Genomic DNA, 14,693 nt, shown 5'->3' with positions numbered 1-14,693 from the left:
GCTCCAGACAAAGGTTTCAAACAACGAAACAGCTGCCAATAAAATTCGTGTGGGTGTCCCCGCTGCGAAGAACAGCCTTATACAACTTTCGCTTATGCTCTTCCAGGGAAATTCGTTTCGCGGTTCGAAGTTGGATCACGGGACCATCGCCTCGCTGGGGATGTCGCAGCAGAGTTGCTTTAGCTTTCCTCTTTCGGAGTAATGCACACTTAGGTGGATGACAGTAGTAATTATTTCCTCGTTTTTCGCATATATTGACTGCTTAGTTTAGGTAAAAAATTAGTTTGGTTTAGCTCTGGTGAACCCTAGTTGAATTGCGAAAGCAACGGCGGAAGCTTCTTTTGCCTGCTACATAATTCCCCTATCATGCCCTATTAGTGTAAGGTACTACATTATTGGGGTCACTTAAGCTCATCCTTTAATGGTATGACGCGAGAGCGTAAGCTTCCAGCCCAAATATAAAGTCACGCTTCAGCCAAGCCGTAAGGACGTGCCTGCGTGTCGTAGGGGTAACGAGAATGTGAACGGTTCTAGCAGGTTGATTCTGATATCGCCCTCCCACACGAAAGGAGCGACCTGAGTTGGCAAGTCCTGCCCGTGGCATAAGGGTAACGTGAATTCAAATGTCATGGTAGGCTGATTTTTATTGCGAAAGCAATACATCATCATCATCATCATCATCATCATCATCATCATCATCATCATCATCATCATCATCATCATCATCATCATCAGCCTGACTATACCCACTGCAGGGCGAAGGCCTCTCCCATATTTCTCCAATTAACCCGGTCTCCAATTAACCCGGCAATACAACGACAGCCAAAGCGAGACCTCGGGTGGTCGCAGCTATGTCTTGAAGAGGCGTAGCTATGGTCTCCTCATGAAAAAATCAGCTTGCCATGACATTTGAATTCACGTTCCCTCTATGCCACGGACAGGAGCTGCCAAATTGGGTCGCTACTCTTATACGGGAGGGTGATATCAAAATCACCCTGCCAGACACTTTGCATTCCCGTTACTCCTACGACACGCGGGCACGTCCATGCGGCTTGGTTGAAGCGTGATTTTATATGTGGGCTGGTAGCTTACGCTCTCGCGTCATACCCTTAAAGGATGAGCATAAGTCTCCCCAATAATGTAGCACCTTACATTGATAGGGCGTGATGGGAATAATGTAGCAGGCAAAAGAAGCTTCCGCCGTTGCTTTCTCGATTCAACTAAACCGCAAGTAATTTTTTGAGACCGTAGCCTCTTCACGGCGTAGCTGCGGCCACCCGAGGTCTCGCTTTGGCTGTCGTAGTATTGCTTTAGCAATAAAATCAGCACAAACGCCTCATTTAACCCAACCAGACAGGCAAATCTGTCGCAATGTTTAGTTTTCAAACGCCTCATTGGAGAGATCAAAGCGTTTCAACGCCGCTTGGTCCACAAACGGGCGCTGGTATTACATGAGAGTACGCCAAATGATATAGAATCCTTCAGCAGCTGATAGTCCTTGACAGCTGTAGGCGTTAATTGCAGAAGGCTGTACTGATGTCAATATGTTCCGGCTTCAGTTGACGTTAGGCGTGAAACTTGTGAAAAATTGTTTAATTTCATCCAGCGCCGCTCGTATGGGTCATAGGATAGTGCTGTGTTCGGTCTGTGATGAGCTTTCTACTGGCGTCCTTTTTAGGAAGCGAGTACAACAGCTTGTCCCAGAAGTTCGCCTCGCCCCAGCGAATGTAATTTACGGCCCGCACAAACTCGCGCAGGTCCTCGTCCAGTACGCCAAGGGCCACTTCGTCGACAAGAACAACCACCAGGCGGTTGATGTGGTCTTGCAGAGCACGTTGGTACGCCAGCCGGAACTCCCAACGGCACCATTCGCTCTCCACGAAGTTCCTGCAGTAACGGAAGCATGCCCCACGGTCTGAATTCGGAGAGAAACCAGTCATCGGGCTCACTGCAATCAACTTTTGAAGAATGTGTTGCTGCCTTTCGATTGCTGAAAATTTGATTCAGCGGCACCCTTAGAAAGCTGCACGACTAGTTAAATTTGTGCGATTTGTCACAACAGCTATGTTAAAGTCACATCAATTAGGTAACAAAGAAATATTTCTTTTCCTACTGGACATGCTCATAATGCCCATAGACGCACCAGAGCCATAGCTGAAGCCTAAAGTACAGCCATGATCTATGACAAATTTTCTGAAATGAACAATATGAGTTTATTCAAGGAGCAATACTGAACAAAACTACACAAGCTGGAAATGAGCTGAATACCCTTAATTACACTTGGTCGAATTTTTAATGTATGGCGAGCAGTATTCGCTCTCTTTTTAAACCTGCTTCTAGTCTCAATGGACTTATATTGGAACCAGGTTTTGGAGCGAGAATAGAGCACAGGAAGCAGTGAAAATAAAGAGGACGTAGTTTTCTTATAAGCTGCCCTAACTTGTCACCCGTCCTCCTTGGACCAGATTTCAGTAAACTTGTGGAAAGAAAATACAGCAAGGCACTTAGGTCCACCTACGTGTGCAAAACGGAACGCTCTCTCACAAAATGTGCATCCACAGCTGACGATTTCCACGCTTCCTCTCAGCTTCCGCCTGTAGAGCGCGCCACAACGCGACCGGTAGCGCGATGCCCTCTGTACTCTTTCTGCTTCTCTGACGGTGCCCTCTCTATTCCTCCTCCTTCTGACAACGCCCGCTATTCTAGATCACGTGGATACCGCCGTCCCACTCGCCACTTCGGTGGCTCGACAAGCGACTTCACAGTTGCTATGACAACGAGCAAAACACGACGGGATTCGCTTGCTGTGGACACTTCCTCTTCACGCCACTCATTAGCCAAGAGAGACTTTCAGCTTAAAAAGGAAAAGATCCGTAATTTTATTATGGTTTCACTCGAAACAGATGGACGAGGGCTGCTTGCTCTCCGTGGGCTGACTGCCTTCCGTGTTTCACCAGCCATTACTGCGTGGGGGCATCGCTAACAACTCGGTGTCGATCGTTAACTTGATGTCGTTACAGAAAACTGAGTCAGAGCCGAGCCATTTGGTTTGTTAGTGTACGCCTATGCAGTTTTAGTACTTAGCTGAGAACAGTTTGCGATTGTCAACGGCGGCACTGCTTTGTTACTTTCGCGACCTAAGTGACTGATTGGATGTCTTGAAAGTGATCACACTCATTGCAACTGCGGGGAAAAGCAGCAGCTCACCGCGTGAGCAGGAGCAGCGTGCGCCTGGAGCAGGCCACGGCGTCGCGGATGATGTCCTGCAGCAGGAAGCCACCCTTGAAGTTACGCTCGTAGGTGCACACCGAGAAGCCGAGCGCCTCGACGCCCGGCAGCAGCTGCGCGTGCACCCAGCCAGCGTCGCGGCTGCTGAACGAGAGGAACACGTCGAACAGCTTGGCCTCGTCCAGCTCGTCCTCCTTGATGCACTGCAGCGAGCGGCACAGGCCCCGCGCGTACAGCCACACCTTCAGCTCGCGCCGGTAGCGCAGGTAGGCCGCCGACAGCGCCAGGCCGATCGCCAAGGCCACTGCACAGACATGCGACCAGCGGGCAGCACTTGGACACATGTGATGATGATGACCGCTGGCCAATAGTACGAACGCGATCTGCATTCTGCTGATTGTTGCGTAGCTCAGGTAAAATCCATGAAGTATCTTCCTGAACTGCTGTCTTGTCTTGTCTAAAATTCGCAATTATGTAGCATTATTGGAAAACTTTGATAGAGCGCAAACACACACGACTACTAAGGACAAGAGACGAGACGAGACAAAGTTTTCCAAAAATGAACCAACTCGCCCAGAAAGAAGTGTTGATGAATATGTAGCATTAATTGGTTATTTTTGTTTCAGTCGACTTTCTGGTCAGATGCTGACCTGAATAATTAATTGAAAGTCTTCATCGTATGCGGTGTGCCAGGACAAAAAAGGCGTTTTCGGAACATGCCACATCTGCAGCAGTAGCGCTATCTCTCGCCGCCGTAAAGTTTGGGAGCGCTCTTCGTTCCATGTCTCGCATTTGTCTCCTCATTTCTGTCGCAGACAAAGGCTGACGCTTCCAGAGCTGTTGCGATTCTCATCGCAGCATACGGTGCGGACTTACGATTGATTCTCACCGGTCCAGATCAATACCTGACCCGAACATGAAATGAACCAGATTGCCACTAAATCCCACCTCTGTGCTAAATGTGAGCATGAACAAGACAACTATTTGTCTGGCAAACATTTTTCTCCATCTATGTTTTTTTTTCTGAGGGACTCTGTACTGAGTATTGCAATGGGGGTGTTTTCAGGAGGACATCTGTCCGGGACATAAGCGATGCCGCACCGCTCCAGGTGGGTGCGCTTGTCTGTCCGCCGCCACCTCTTGGAGCTTTCACCACCATGCATCCTTGCTAAATATACATTCACATACGCTATACACCACGCTACGCAAAGTATGTTAAATGTTCTTGCCACCACAAGAGGGAGCACTTTTTTTATTGCTTGACGGGATCACGGCCATGCTACACTACGTTCCTTTTAACATCTCGGAATACCTGGATAGTGGTAGCCGCCTCTAGCAATTACTTCTATGCGGCGTTATCGGTTTGTACACAAGTCCGCACCTACGCGATCGCAGAAAACACAGCCGACAACTGTTGCTCTTTGATACAGACAAGAAGACCCATTAGCGCATTCAGTGCGAGCACCCGAAGACTTTCTCCTGTCCGCGATATCATCAGATCCTCCTCGAGAATGTTTGCCTTTGTCGTTATCGTAGCTCTCGTGGTTGCTGCGCTCTTGCCATTGCCGCTGTGCAATACTGAAGTTCTGTATGTAACACTGGAAAAATGTATACGCACCCAAAATTGGCAGGAGGATAGCTACAGCCCTTGGTACAGCTGCTGGACAAAGTTGCTTTTGCCCCAAATTCAAGAAGGGCTTCAGAGAGACCAATGAATTTGAGCTCTCCAAGCATATCACATCTTCGATATCCAGGACCTGTCAAAAAGTAAGCAGCGTTAAAAAAAATGCATGTTTAAGCGCCACTATAAAATCAAGAACGCGTATAGGAACTTCAAGATCCCCATAAAATATGAGCATTGAATATACATATACAGAACGTAGTATTAGCCGGCAATGTATTAGCATGGTTTAGTGGGAAAACTTACTACGTTGCCATGAGCTTCGACCCACTGCCTGAAGGGGTAATCGATGCATTCGCATACGAAGCGGTTGCCGGACAGCCGCAACTTCCTCAGGTCCCGCTGTGTCACAAGGGCGTGCGGAAAGTGCTTCAGTCGGTTTCCACTGAGATCGAGAGAGCGCAGCCGTTCAGGAACGTTTGTGACATTCAGGCTGGACAGTAGATTATTTTTCAATGAGAGGACTTGGAGGAGTGGCGCGCCAGTCACAAGAGAGTCGTCCAGCTCTTGGATGTGGTTGTCTCCCAACTCCAACTGCTTAGTGTCTTCTGGGTAGACATTCGGTGCGTAGTTCAGTGCTGCCGACGAGCAGTCGACGGCGATGGCTCGGCCACCAAGCTTATCTTCGACGCAGTCGCACTTGCAGCCCTGCTGACAGTCTTGTCGCCACTGGATCAAGTCGTTCTCCGCTAAACTGGGCAGCAGCTTTTCTTTTAGCCAAGGCGGGCCTTCGCACGTAGCGTAATTCCTTATCCGTGCCTCGGCATCAGGGCGCACTAGCCAAGCAAGTCGGCAGTCGCATAGCAGAGGATTGTCTAGAAGTGCAACAGAAATGACGTGCATGGTTAGGCTAAATGCGTCCTAGATATGCAACAGAACTTCTATTTTACTTCAATTTTGAGTCGCACACAGTCAGTTAGCATAAGTCGTAATCTATCGCATTATGTGAAATGACACCCAACATATATAGTATAGTCCCGCTTTACCAAAGCGTACGAATGTATCTACATGGTCCAGGTATCTGACTCGGTATCCAAGGGTTCCAATGGGTTGGATTCCCATCTCCCAAGAGTTGCCCAAATTGGCAGCTCCTGGCAATTCGGCCATATATTGTCACGGGTCACAATATTGTCCCAATTGTCCCAATATTAGCTTCGCGACATCACAAAAACTGCCGACCCAGGGACGAGTGTGTTGCACGAGCGTCACTGCTGCAGGCATCGCGGAAGCGCTGGATGTCTGCGTGACAGCTATAATGCTGCCGCACCAATAAAGCAGAATTCGAGATCGCAATACGCCGACCGCAAGCTTTGGTTCTTATGCTAGATAATGTGCACAGAAGCGTCGCCTTGTTACCAGCCCGAGAAAAAAACATTTAAAATTAAAGGTCTCAGGATTTGGCATATGTAGGCTTTAAATCTATCTCCCTTTCTCTAAAGTAACCCACTAATAACACAAACTCAGCCCTTTTGCCCGTACGGTTATTCACGATCTGTCGAGAAGGCGTTGTCTTGTTTAACGCACGGCTTTAAATGCCCCGTTCTCCAGAAAATTCGGCGTCGGCGATGCCTGAGTTGTGAGCCAAAGTTGACAGGTCTGACAGGTCCTGGCTGGAATATGACATGGTCGAGCACTGATTCGTCGTCGGATTGCTTGATATTACGAGACCGCATGACTTGGCCGCTTTGGCAGGAGCTGCCAACTCGTGTTTCTCCTTAGGGATGGAAGGCTCATGGTAGTCGAACCCTGGGGAACCCTTCGATCTTATCAGACACGCTATGCCTTGGCTACGCAGGCAGGGTCGCAGGGTTTGTTTAAAGCTTTACATCTATGCCGGATAGTCTTTCACGTATGGTAGCTTAGACTTAAGAGGTACTTGAGAGGTATAACTGGTGCACATTTATGGATCAGCAAATAAGGGAGTAGGGAGAGTGCATTTATGCGAACGAGGATCCATCAGCGGAACTGCAGACGGGAACCATTCACGTTGTCGCGCCATAAGCTCGTGTCCCCCTCCACTCCCTCCGTTATTTTTATTTCAATAGAGGATTTACAAAAGTAAGTCTGGAAACCGTGAGCGGCACTCGGATCCTGAGCTAGCGGCCATATTTTGATCGCTTCATCCTTCAGCTCCATGTCCGTCCATAAGTGCCCGCCGTTCTCTTCGCGCTTGTCACATTTTAACCTAATGTGCTGAGCTTGGACCGACCTTTCGATGTCAAGAGAAGACACTACCTGGTCGAGGAACCTCTCCTCTGTCTCTGGCGGTTTTTGTCAGCGACGCCTAGGTGCGTATTTTGACAGCCGAGGCGTGGCGGGGCCCACCGGACGGGCTGCTGAGTGCTGTTACAAACTGCTCTGCGAGTCGTACACGGAAACCTTGTTGATCCGCGCAACGTCATCCCTATCCAGATACAGTATCCAAAGTTTTATAATGTGGAGAATTTTTGTTTGTTTGTGTGCCTTTACTATTAGAAGCCTATGAGAGACGATCGCGAGTTTGTTTACTGGGTTTGCGCATCACCGTCGCTTCGCAGAAGAAAGCTAAACTTATTAGTGGATGCCTGTTGACTTTCCGGGTCGGTTTGACGCTCTGTGAGCGCCCTTGCTAAACTCTGACGAACCGAAGTTGTCTTCTGTGTAATTGATTAATTGAAGTAATAGAAGAAGTGTTCAAGGGTGTCAAATGGCTCAGAATGGAAAGTCAAAGTTTGCTGATGCCGAGTAGTGGTGTATTAAATTGTAAAATAATAAATAAAATAACAAAATAAAGAGAATAAATAAATGAATAAAAGAAACATAAAAACTAAAAATTTAAAACACGAAGAAAACATTGTGTGTGTGTGTGTGTGTGTGTGTGTGTGTGTGTGTGTGTGTGTGTGTGTGTGTGTGTGTGTGTGTGTGTGTGTGTGTGTGTGTGTGTGTGTGTGTGTGTGTGTGTGTGTGTGTGTGTGTGTGTGTGTGTGTGTGTGTGTGTGTGTGTGTGTGTGTGTGTGTGTGTGTGTGTGTGTGTGCGTGTGCGTGCGTGCGTTCATGCGGAGAGAAACGCTATCGCATCACATCCTTAACAGCGTAACGGCGGAGCTGAAGTGTCGCCCTAATTTTTTTTATAACAATAGGATATAAATCTGATTTTATGAACACAGCAGTTGCACCAATCACAAACACTGCGCAGTAATGCGAGTTGACTTTTCAAAAATTTTTTTTTTCGTTTTAGCCGAGTTCCTCTTTACGAACCTTCCCATGTCAGCGCTTGCATATGAGGTTAGGGCTTCAGATGTCTACTATATATCTGACAGAGGGAATAAACAAGAAATCGGCATAATTACAAAATCAACTGAATTTCAGGTGGCTGTCAATTAGCGAACCATCGGGCGACTCGATAAAACACACAAAAGTGAAACGCAAGCTTCGTTAGTTCATCGGCCGCGCAGGCAGGTATTTATAGGCACAGAATACAAACCCGAGCTGCGCGCTCTGGACACGTACCGGATTTCGCACGCATCAGGCGATAACACTTTTCGATATGGGCTGGAAGTGAGCATATTGCGGCACACTAGCGAGGGTTTTGCAGCCGCTTTTGCAGCGTGAAACACACAGCTCGACAGTCGTTTTGCTCTAGGCACCAAGCACTACCATTTCGTACGACGGTGAAAAGTAGCTTCGGTAATCATTCCCTTGTCATAAGTCAAATACAGAATGGCGAATGCAATCTACGTACAAAAGGTTTCAAACGAACCAATTTGCACTATACGTTCGTTATAGATGCATTCCTCCTTCTCCCGTGTTCTCCATCGCAGCATAAGCTTATCCTTCAAGTTCACAAGGCATCATAGCACGCAAAACTACGTTGCTGGTTTAGGTGATATTATGTTCTTTGAGCTAGCTCCCAGTCAGAGGGACGTGCAGTAATGCTTGACATGATGGAAGTGAAACCTGTAAAGCCGATTAGGATTGCAAACGCGCGGTCGCATACACGCGTATACCTTGATTCCGTGCGCGTCTACGAGGGTGCGCTCGCTGGCTGCAGGAGGGCACGCCGCAACATGCTGGCATTCTGAATAGAACTTGGTGCTAGCAGCGACTACTGAGATGTTAAAAATTACAACCACCTTAAGCTATTTAACGCGCACTGACATCGCACAGTATACACGGGAGCCTTGAGTTTCGCCTTCATCGAAACACGGTCGCCGCGGCCTGGATCGATCCCATTTCCTCGGAATGAGCAGTCGAGGACCACGGCGGGGGCGATTATAAAGGTTCGGTGCCAGCTCCGGCGTCCTCACTTTAATGCAGCCAAATGAAAGAGCACCTACTTACAGATATTTTGAAGCTCGTTAGAAAATCTCAGGCGATCAAAATTTACTCGGAGCACTCCACTATGGCGCGCCACTCACTGCCTCACAGCCCGAAGTAAAGCCCGGCTGTAAATCACTGGATTAGAGAACACCAAGCTTCGCACGTTGTGCACACTTTCATTTGCCCCCTGTGTTTTTGCCTGCTTAGTGAATGGCCTCACTACGCCTTTTTTCACCACGGTGGACCAGTCGGCAACAATACTACTTGCTCTATCGTCGCTCCGATCGAGTGACTATGAGTCATGCCTATAGGCGGCCATATAGGCGGTTTTACACAGTACGCTGGTGGAACAATGCTGCCATCCTCATTAGCTCAAAATTTATAATTTATACAGGAAATGTATATTGAGCAGCGCTTTTATATTTCCGGGAAACTTTGTTTCTGTCTTGATCGAATCCAGCACGCGGTTTTACCATTTTATGCTTCCGTAGCGGGACGCCATCAGGTTATCGTAGAACGACCAGGATAGCGTATGACGGTTTCGACAATGTCCAGAATTGTTTTCGGTACTTTAGACGTCTTATCTAGATAGTTCCCAGTAATCTTTAGATAGAGCGGCGTACGTTCTAACCTTGACGCCTGCCGACTGCACGTGGCGTTATCGCCGTCACCCAGCTGCATTTTTCTGAGGACACTAGTCGGAGTTTTCAGCGCATCTGCATGTGTCATTTGCTCTCTACCGTCTCCACAACGTAATGCTATAAACTAAAGTCAGGACAGAGGTAGGTGCAGCTAGCAAAACGAAGCAGGGGCATGAAGGTAAAGGGAATAAGCGTACCGTCAATGGTGAATGCCGGCTTGATCCTTAACGCATTGGCGAAGTCGCCACGGCGTAGCAGCTGCACTTGATTATTTCTGAGGACGAGAACCGTCAGGTTTGCGGCGCCTGTAAATGCCCACTGGACGTTGCTGATGTTGTTCGCGGACAGGTGGATGGAAGTCAGGCGACCGTTGTTCGTGAATTCGCCCTTTTCCAGCGATTGGATTGAGTTATGCGAGGCGTCCATGTATCGTAACTTGGGCAGGTTCTTGAGGGAGCCATTAAGTGCCAAAAGCTGATTGTTCTGGAGGAGTACCTTTTCCAGAGTGACGACACCTTTGAAGGCATACCTTCCCACCCACCGAATCTTGTTATCGCTCAGGTTAATTTCCATTAGGCCGCTGTTATCGCTGAAGGTGCCGTCGGGAACGCGCGTCACCAGGTTGTCCATAAGCGAAAGTTTTCTCAGTAGCGTGAGGCCCTTGAAAGCGTCGCTGATGTCTTCGATCCGGTTAGAGAGCAGCCTCAGGTCGCTCATGCGGCGCGTCCTTCTGAACGTTCCTACCAAATTAGTGAGCGCGTTGTTTTCAAGTGAAAGGATTTCTAACTTTGATTCTACATGAAACACCGACTCGTGCAGGTGGGATATGTTGTTGTTGTTGAGGTACAGACGAGTCATTGCTTCTGTTGCCGCGAAGGCACCAAAATCGACTTGGGATATTTCGTTGTCGTTCAAGTACACCTCTTTGACCATGGCATTGTACGGTGAAAGCTCGGGCACGACTTGAATTCGGTTGTGATCCAGTCTGAGAATCTTCAAGTAAGGCATTCTCGAGCTGAATATCTCCTCGACGTCAGTTATCATGTTGTAGCTCAGGTCGAGCGTCTGAAGAACAAGCAGATATAGTAATCAGCATGCCGTACGGTCAGTAGCGGAAGTTGGTGCACTGTATAAGCTATACATTTTGACAGCTTTCTAAAAAGCAGCGTTTCATACATGACAAGTGACCGTTTAAATAACCCAGGCATGATAAATGGTTACAATGTAACTGGGTGGCGAAACAGGTGTGGGCGACCTCACGCGGTCACCAAGGAAACAAAAATATGTGGCGGAAATCGTGCATTTGATGATGGGGTTGCTTCTACACTCAGAATTGACAGAAAGGTAGACCACACATCAGTTTCACCAGCTTCCGAGTAAAAGGAAATATTCTGACGAAACGATACAGAAGAGGCTGACCACGGAATGCAGATTAAAGATGGACCTGTGAGTGCCCCTTTCTAATGCCTTCAGTAGCGACACCCCAGTTTGTCTTGAACTTTATCTGTCCTTACTCTCCACTGATGTACAGTCCGCTTTGAGGCTACGCACTGCACCGGCAGGCAACAGTGATGGGAAAGTAACTGAGAATAAAGGCGTGGAGAATAATTTTTGGCTAAAGCTGAACATCGCGCATGCGCACACACGTTCACGCACGCACGGCCTGATGTGGTGGTTCAGTGGTTAAAGACGCTCGACTGCTGATCCGGAGGACAGGGGTTCGATTCCGATCGCATTTCGATGGAGACAAAACAGTGAAGTGTCGGAGCTATACAATATCCTTTATAGGCTTTGGAAAAGTAAACTCCATACACCATACCACTTCACACAACAAACCGCACAGCACTACACATCGCACACAACGCAATCGACCACGACACGAAACACACCACGCGCCACACCAGATCGAACCTAAAGACTGTCATATCTATCTGATTACGCAAATGCGGGTACATCCCCCAGCAAGAAGCAAAACATGCACTTGTATACTAGAGCCCCCCCCCCCCCACCCCCTTAAAGAAAAGGTAAATAAAGGGAGGGACGAAGCGCGGCCATTAAAGCGCGAACGTACGCTCGGCGCTCTCGTTACACGCTTCAGAGAACGATAATTTCCAGTGGGACGCCCGCACACGCGGGATTTGTTGACAAACATTGTAACTGCATCCCGTTCATCCGCTATCCTGTGATCCAGTTCACAATGTCTTCCATACTCGCGCAGAGTTAGTAGGACTTTCTCCTATGCTTTCTCTTTTGATGATGACAGCGGCTATAACATTGAAGTGTATACATCAGTTTTCATACGGATGAGAAAGCTGGTCACACCTAGAACACTTCACGTTTACACTGTGTGTCCTTATTTTTGAAGAGACTTTTGTCCACCCCTCTTCCTTCCCATTATCGTTCGTCATTTTAAACAGCATATCATGCGCGTGCCGAGGGCTACGCGGTAAAATCAGATGACAATTTATCCGAGTCATCTAGGTACCGCGCTCTTCAGTTTTTCTGAAGCGGCAGTCTCCGATCATTCAACAGATCTTTCATTGCATGCAGGAAAGCTCGGTTCTTTGGGGAGGCAATAATTTCAGCACCAGAAATTTATTTTTCGTTTCCTGGCCTAGCCATTATCAGCTTACTAGAAGAGTTCATGCTAGCACAGTCTCTCTGCTGTTACACGTTCAATGATATCGACCAGTCTGCGCGCATACTCAATGTTACTCTGTCAATGCAATAACGAAGGACAAACACTCACCTCTAAGTAGCGCATGTCGTCGAACACGTTGTTTACCACAATGATGCGATTGTTGCGAAATTCGACTATTTTCAATTTCTTCGTATTCTTAAATAAAGCAGCCGATAAGTGCTGGATCCTGTTGCTCGACAAACGCAAAACCTGCAGATCCGGCACGCCCGACAAGTATGCGTCATCGATCATTTCAATTGCGTTGTAACGAAGATCCAACTCATACAGTTCAGGGAGAACGAGCACTCCCCTCAGGAACCTGATGCGGTTCTTGCGCACCTCGAGCCAATGCAGGCGCTTCGCGGCAGCCAAGCCGCTCGGAACAGCCTCCAGCTGGTCGTTCTCCAGCATGACACGCGACAGCAAGTCTATTCCGATGAGGGCTGCTTCTCCGATGTCGCGCAGGGGACAGTTGATGACGATGAGCATGATCACCGAGTGATTGGTGAACCACCGTGCAGGGAGCTCGGTAGTCTGTACGTGGTCGAAAGTGAGCTTCCTGTGGATGACGCCCTCTAACGTAACCATGTCAGCATCAAGTTCGCTGGCGTCGGAGATATTCCTGCACAGTGTCAGTGCCCCTTGACTGACGGCGGTGCAGTGGCAGTGCTCCAATTTCGGGCAGGTGACGTTCACTTTGCGCCACTGCCGCGCCTCGGTCGAGCAGAACGCGCACATTATCACCAACACGGATGCGAGAAAATCCACCGGACTCGCTGTGTTTGCCGCCGACGTGCGCATGTTTGTCTAGCGATCCGCTCTTTTACGGAAGGTATACTGCACCGCCTCCCCGTCGGTACAATTTTCGCGGCGTGCCTGCACGATGGACACTCGACGCAAAGCTAAGCTGGCTGCCAGGGCAGCACCAGTGGAGATAACGAACGCCTTTTTTTTTTCCTTCATTCACCGAGCGAGATAAAACACACCGCCGAGAAAAGCAAGCAAGGGAGCAGTCAGATTACGCTCCGTTGCCTTTGCAGGCGGCAATGATCGAGGGAAGACTGCATATTCACCAACTGCATCCCGTCCTTGGTTGTAACTGCCTGCTGCACGCGTCATATTGCTTGAGGGAGAGTCACTGGCTTGTCTTTTCGCTCTCAGGCAGCAAGCGTAGTCGGCAGAGCTATGTGCGCTATGCGTCCGCACTTCTGAATTGTTCGCGCAACCGCAGCCATGCTGAAGGGCGCTTCGGCGACTTAACGCGAGACAGCGAAACCAAAGTGCGACTTCTGAGTGGCGGCGTCGGGTGGATTCACTGTCTAAGGTGGTTCGCGCTCATTTTGGTGGCTTTCTCTCGATAGCGCCAAAACTTTCCTGTTAGTTTCCGAGACACGACTCGGCGTGAAGAAAGCAGTAGCGTTGACGGCTGCCGAGACTTCGGAGCAGACGAACACGCCGCTTCCGGGCTCTCCTTTGAGCTGGAAGGAAACTGGTCCCACGCGATTACGTACATGTTGTTCTAGAAACACTCGGGTAATGTAGGTGTAATGTCAAGAGATTTAGCTTGAAGGAACGGGCGGATGACGCTGGGTGGAGTAACCACTGATCGTTGTAAGGTGTATACGCAGTACTTGAAGTGCGTCACGTCACGTCTCGCACGCGTCTGTCTGCTAAGAACGAACGCGTCGCGGCTGTTTTCGATAGAGGTGAAATGCAAACCCACCAGAGCACGTCACATTCCTAAGCGTACGCAGTTAATCGAAAGCCCTTCACTAAGGCATGCCTCATAGCACACAGACTTGCTCGGGAGCGTAAAAATCAATCTATATAAACACTCACGGACAAAACAGCTTCCTATACAAACTTTTTCACGCGGTGTATGATCTCGCTAACTTACACGCTTAACCAACCTTACTCACTTGCCACAACCTTTACTCCCTTAAAATCAACCTTCACAACCTTACTCACTTGCCCCGCTCTTCTTTGTCAATGGTTCCATATTTTTTCTTCTTTCAAACTTCTTGAAGACAGCTTTAAAATACAGTATCGATGATGCGATTTCGTTATGACCCTCAAAACATATCACGACAGCACGGACGTATGGAATAGCCGCTTAATGATTTTTACTGAGAGAAGGAACTCCGTAGGCGAATATGATGAACGC

At 48.5% G+C, this 14,693-nt stretch overlaps 1 protein-coding gene across 1 annotated transcript; it reads right to left on the bottom strand.

The window, feature by feature from the left end:
* Positions 1-640: 640 nt before the first annotated feature.
* LOC146206005 (uncharacterized) lies at positions 641-14,005 on the bottom strand. Its single transcript, XM_084590641.1, has 6 exons — positions 12,599-14,005; positions 10,047-10,914; positions 5,156-5,724; positions 4,847-4,985; positions 3,208-3,532; positions 641-1,887 (listed from the first exon to the last, which is right to left on the bottom strand). The coding sequence occupies exons 1-6, from the start codon at positions 13,328-13,330 to the stop codon at positions 1,599-1,601; spliced, it is 2,922 nt and encodes a 973-aa protein (XP_084446767.1). The 5' UTR covers positions 13,331-14,005; the 3' UTR covers positions 641-1,598.
* Between the last annotated feature and the right edge of the window lie 688 nt (positions 14,006-14,693).

This window comes from Amblyomma maculatum, chromosome 1 (genome assembly GCF_055883805.1).
Source record: "Amblyomma maculatum isolate TAMU_Amacu chromosome 1, ASM5588380v1, whole genome shotgun sequence".
NCBI lineage: Eukaryota > Metazoa > Arthropoda > Arachnida > Ixodida > Ixodidae > Amblyomma > Amblyomma maculatum.
The sequence above is the reverse complement of the archived record's forward strand: the minus strand, read 5'-3'. Positions and strand labels throughout refer to the sequence as shown.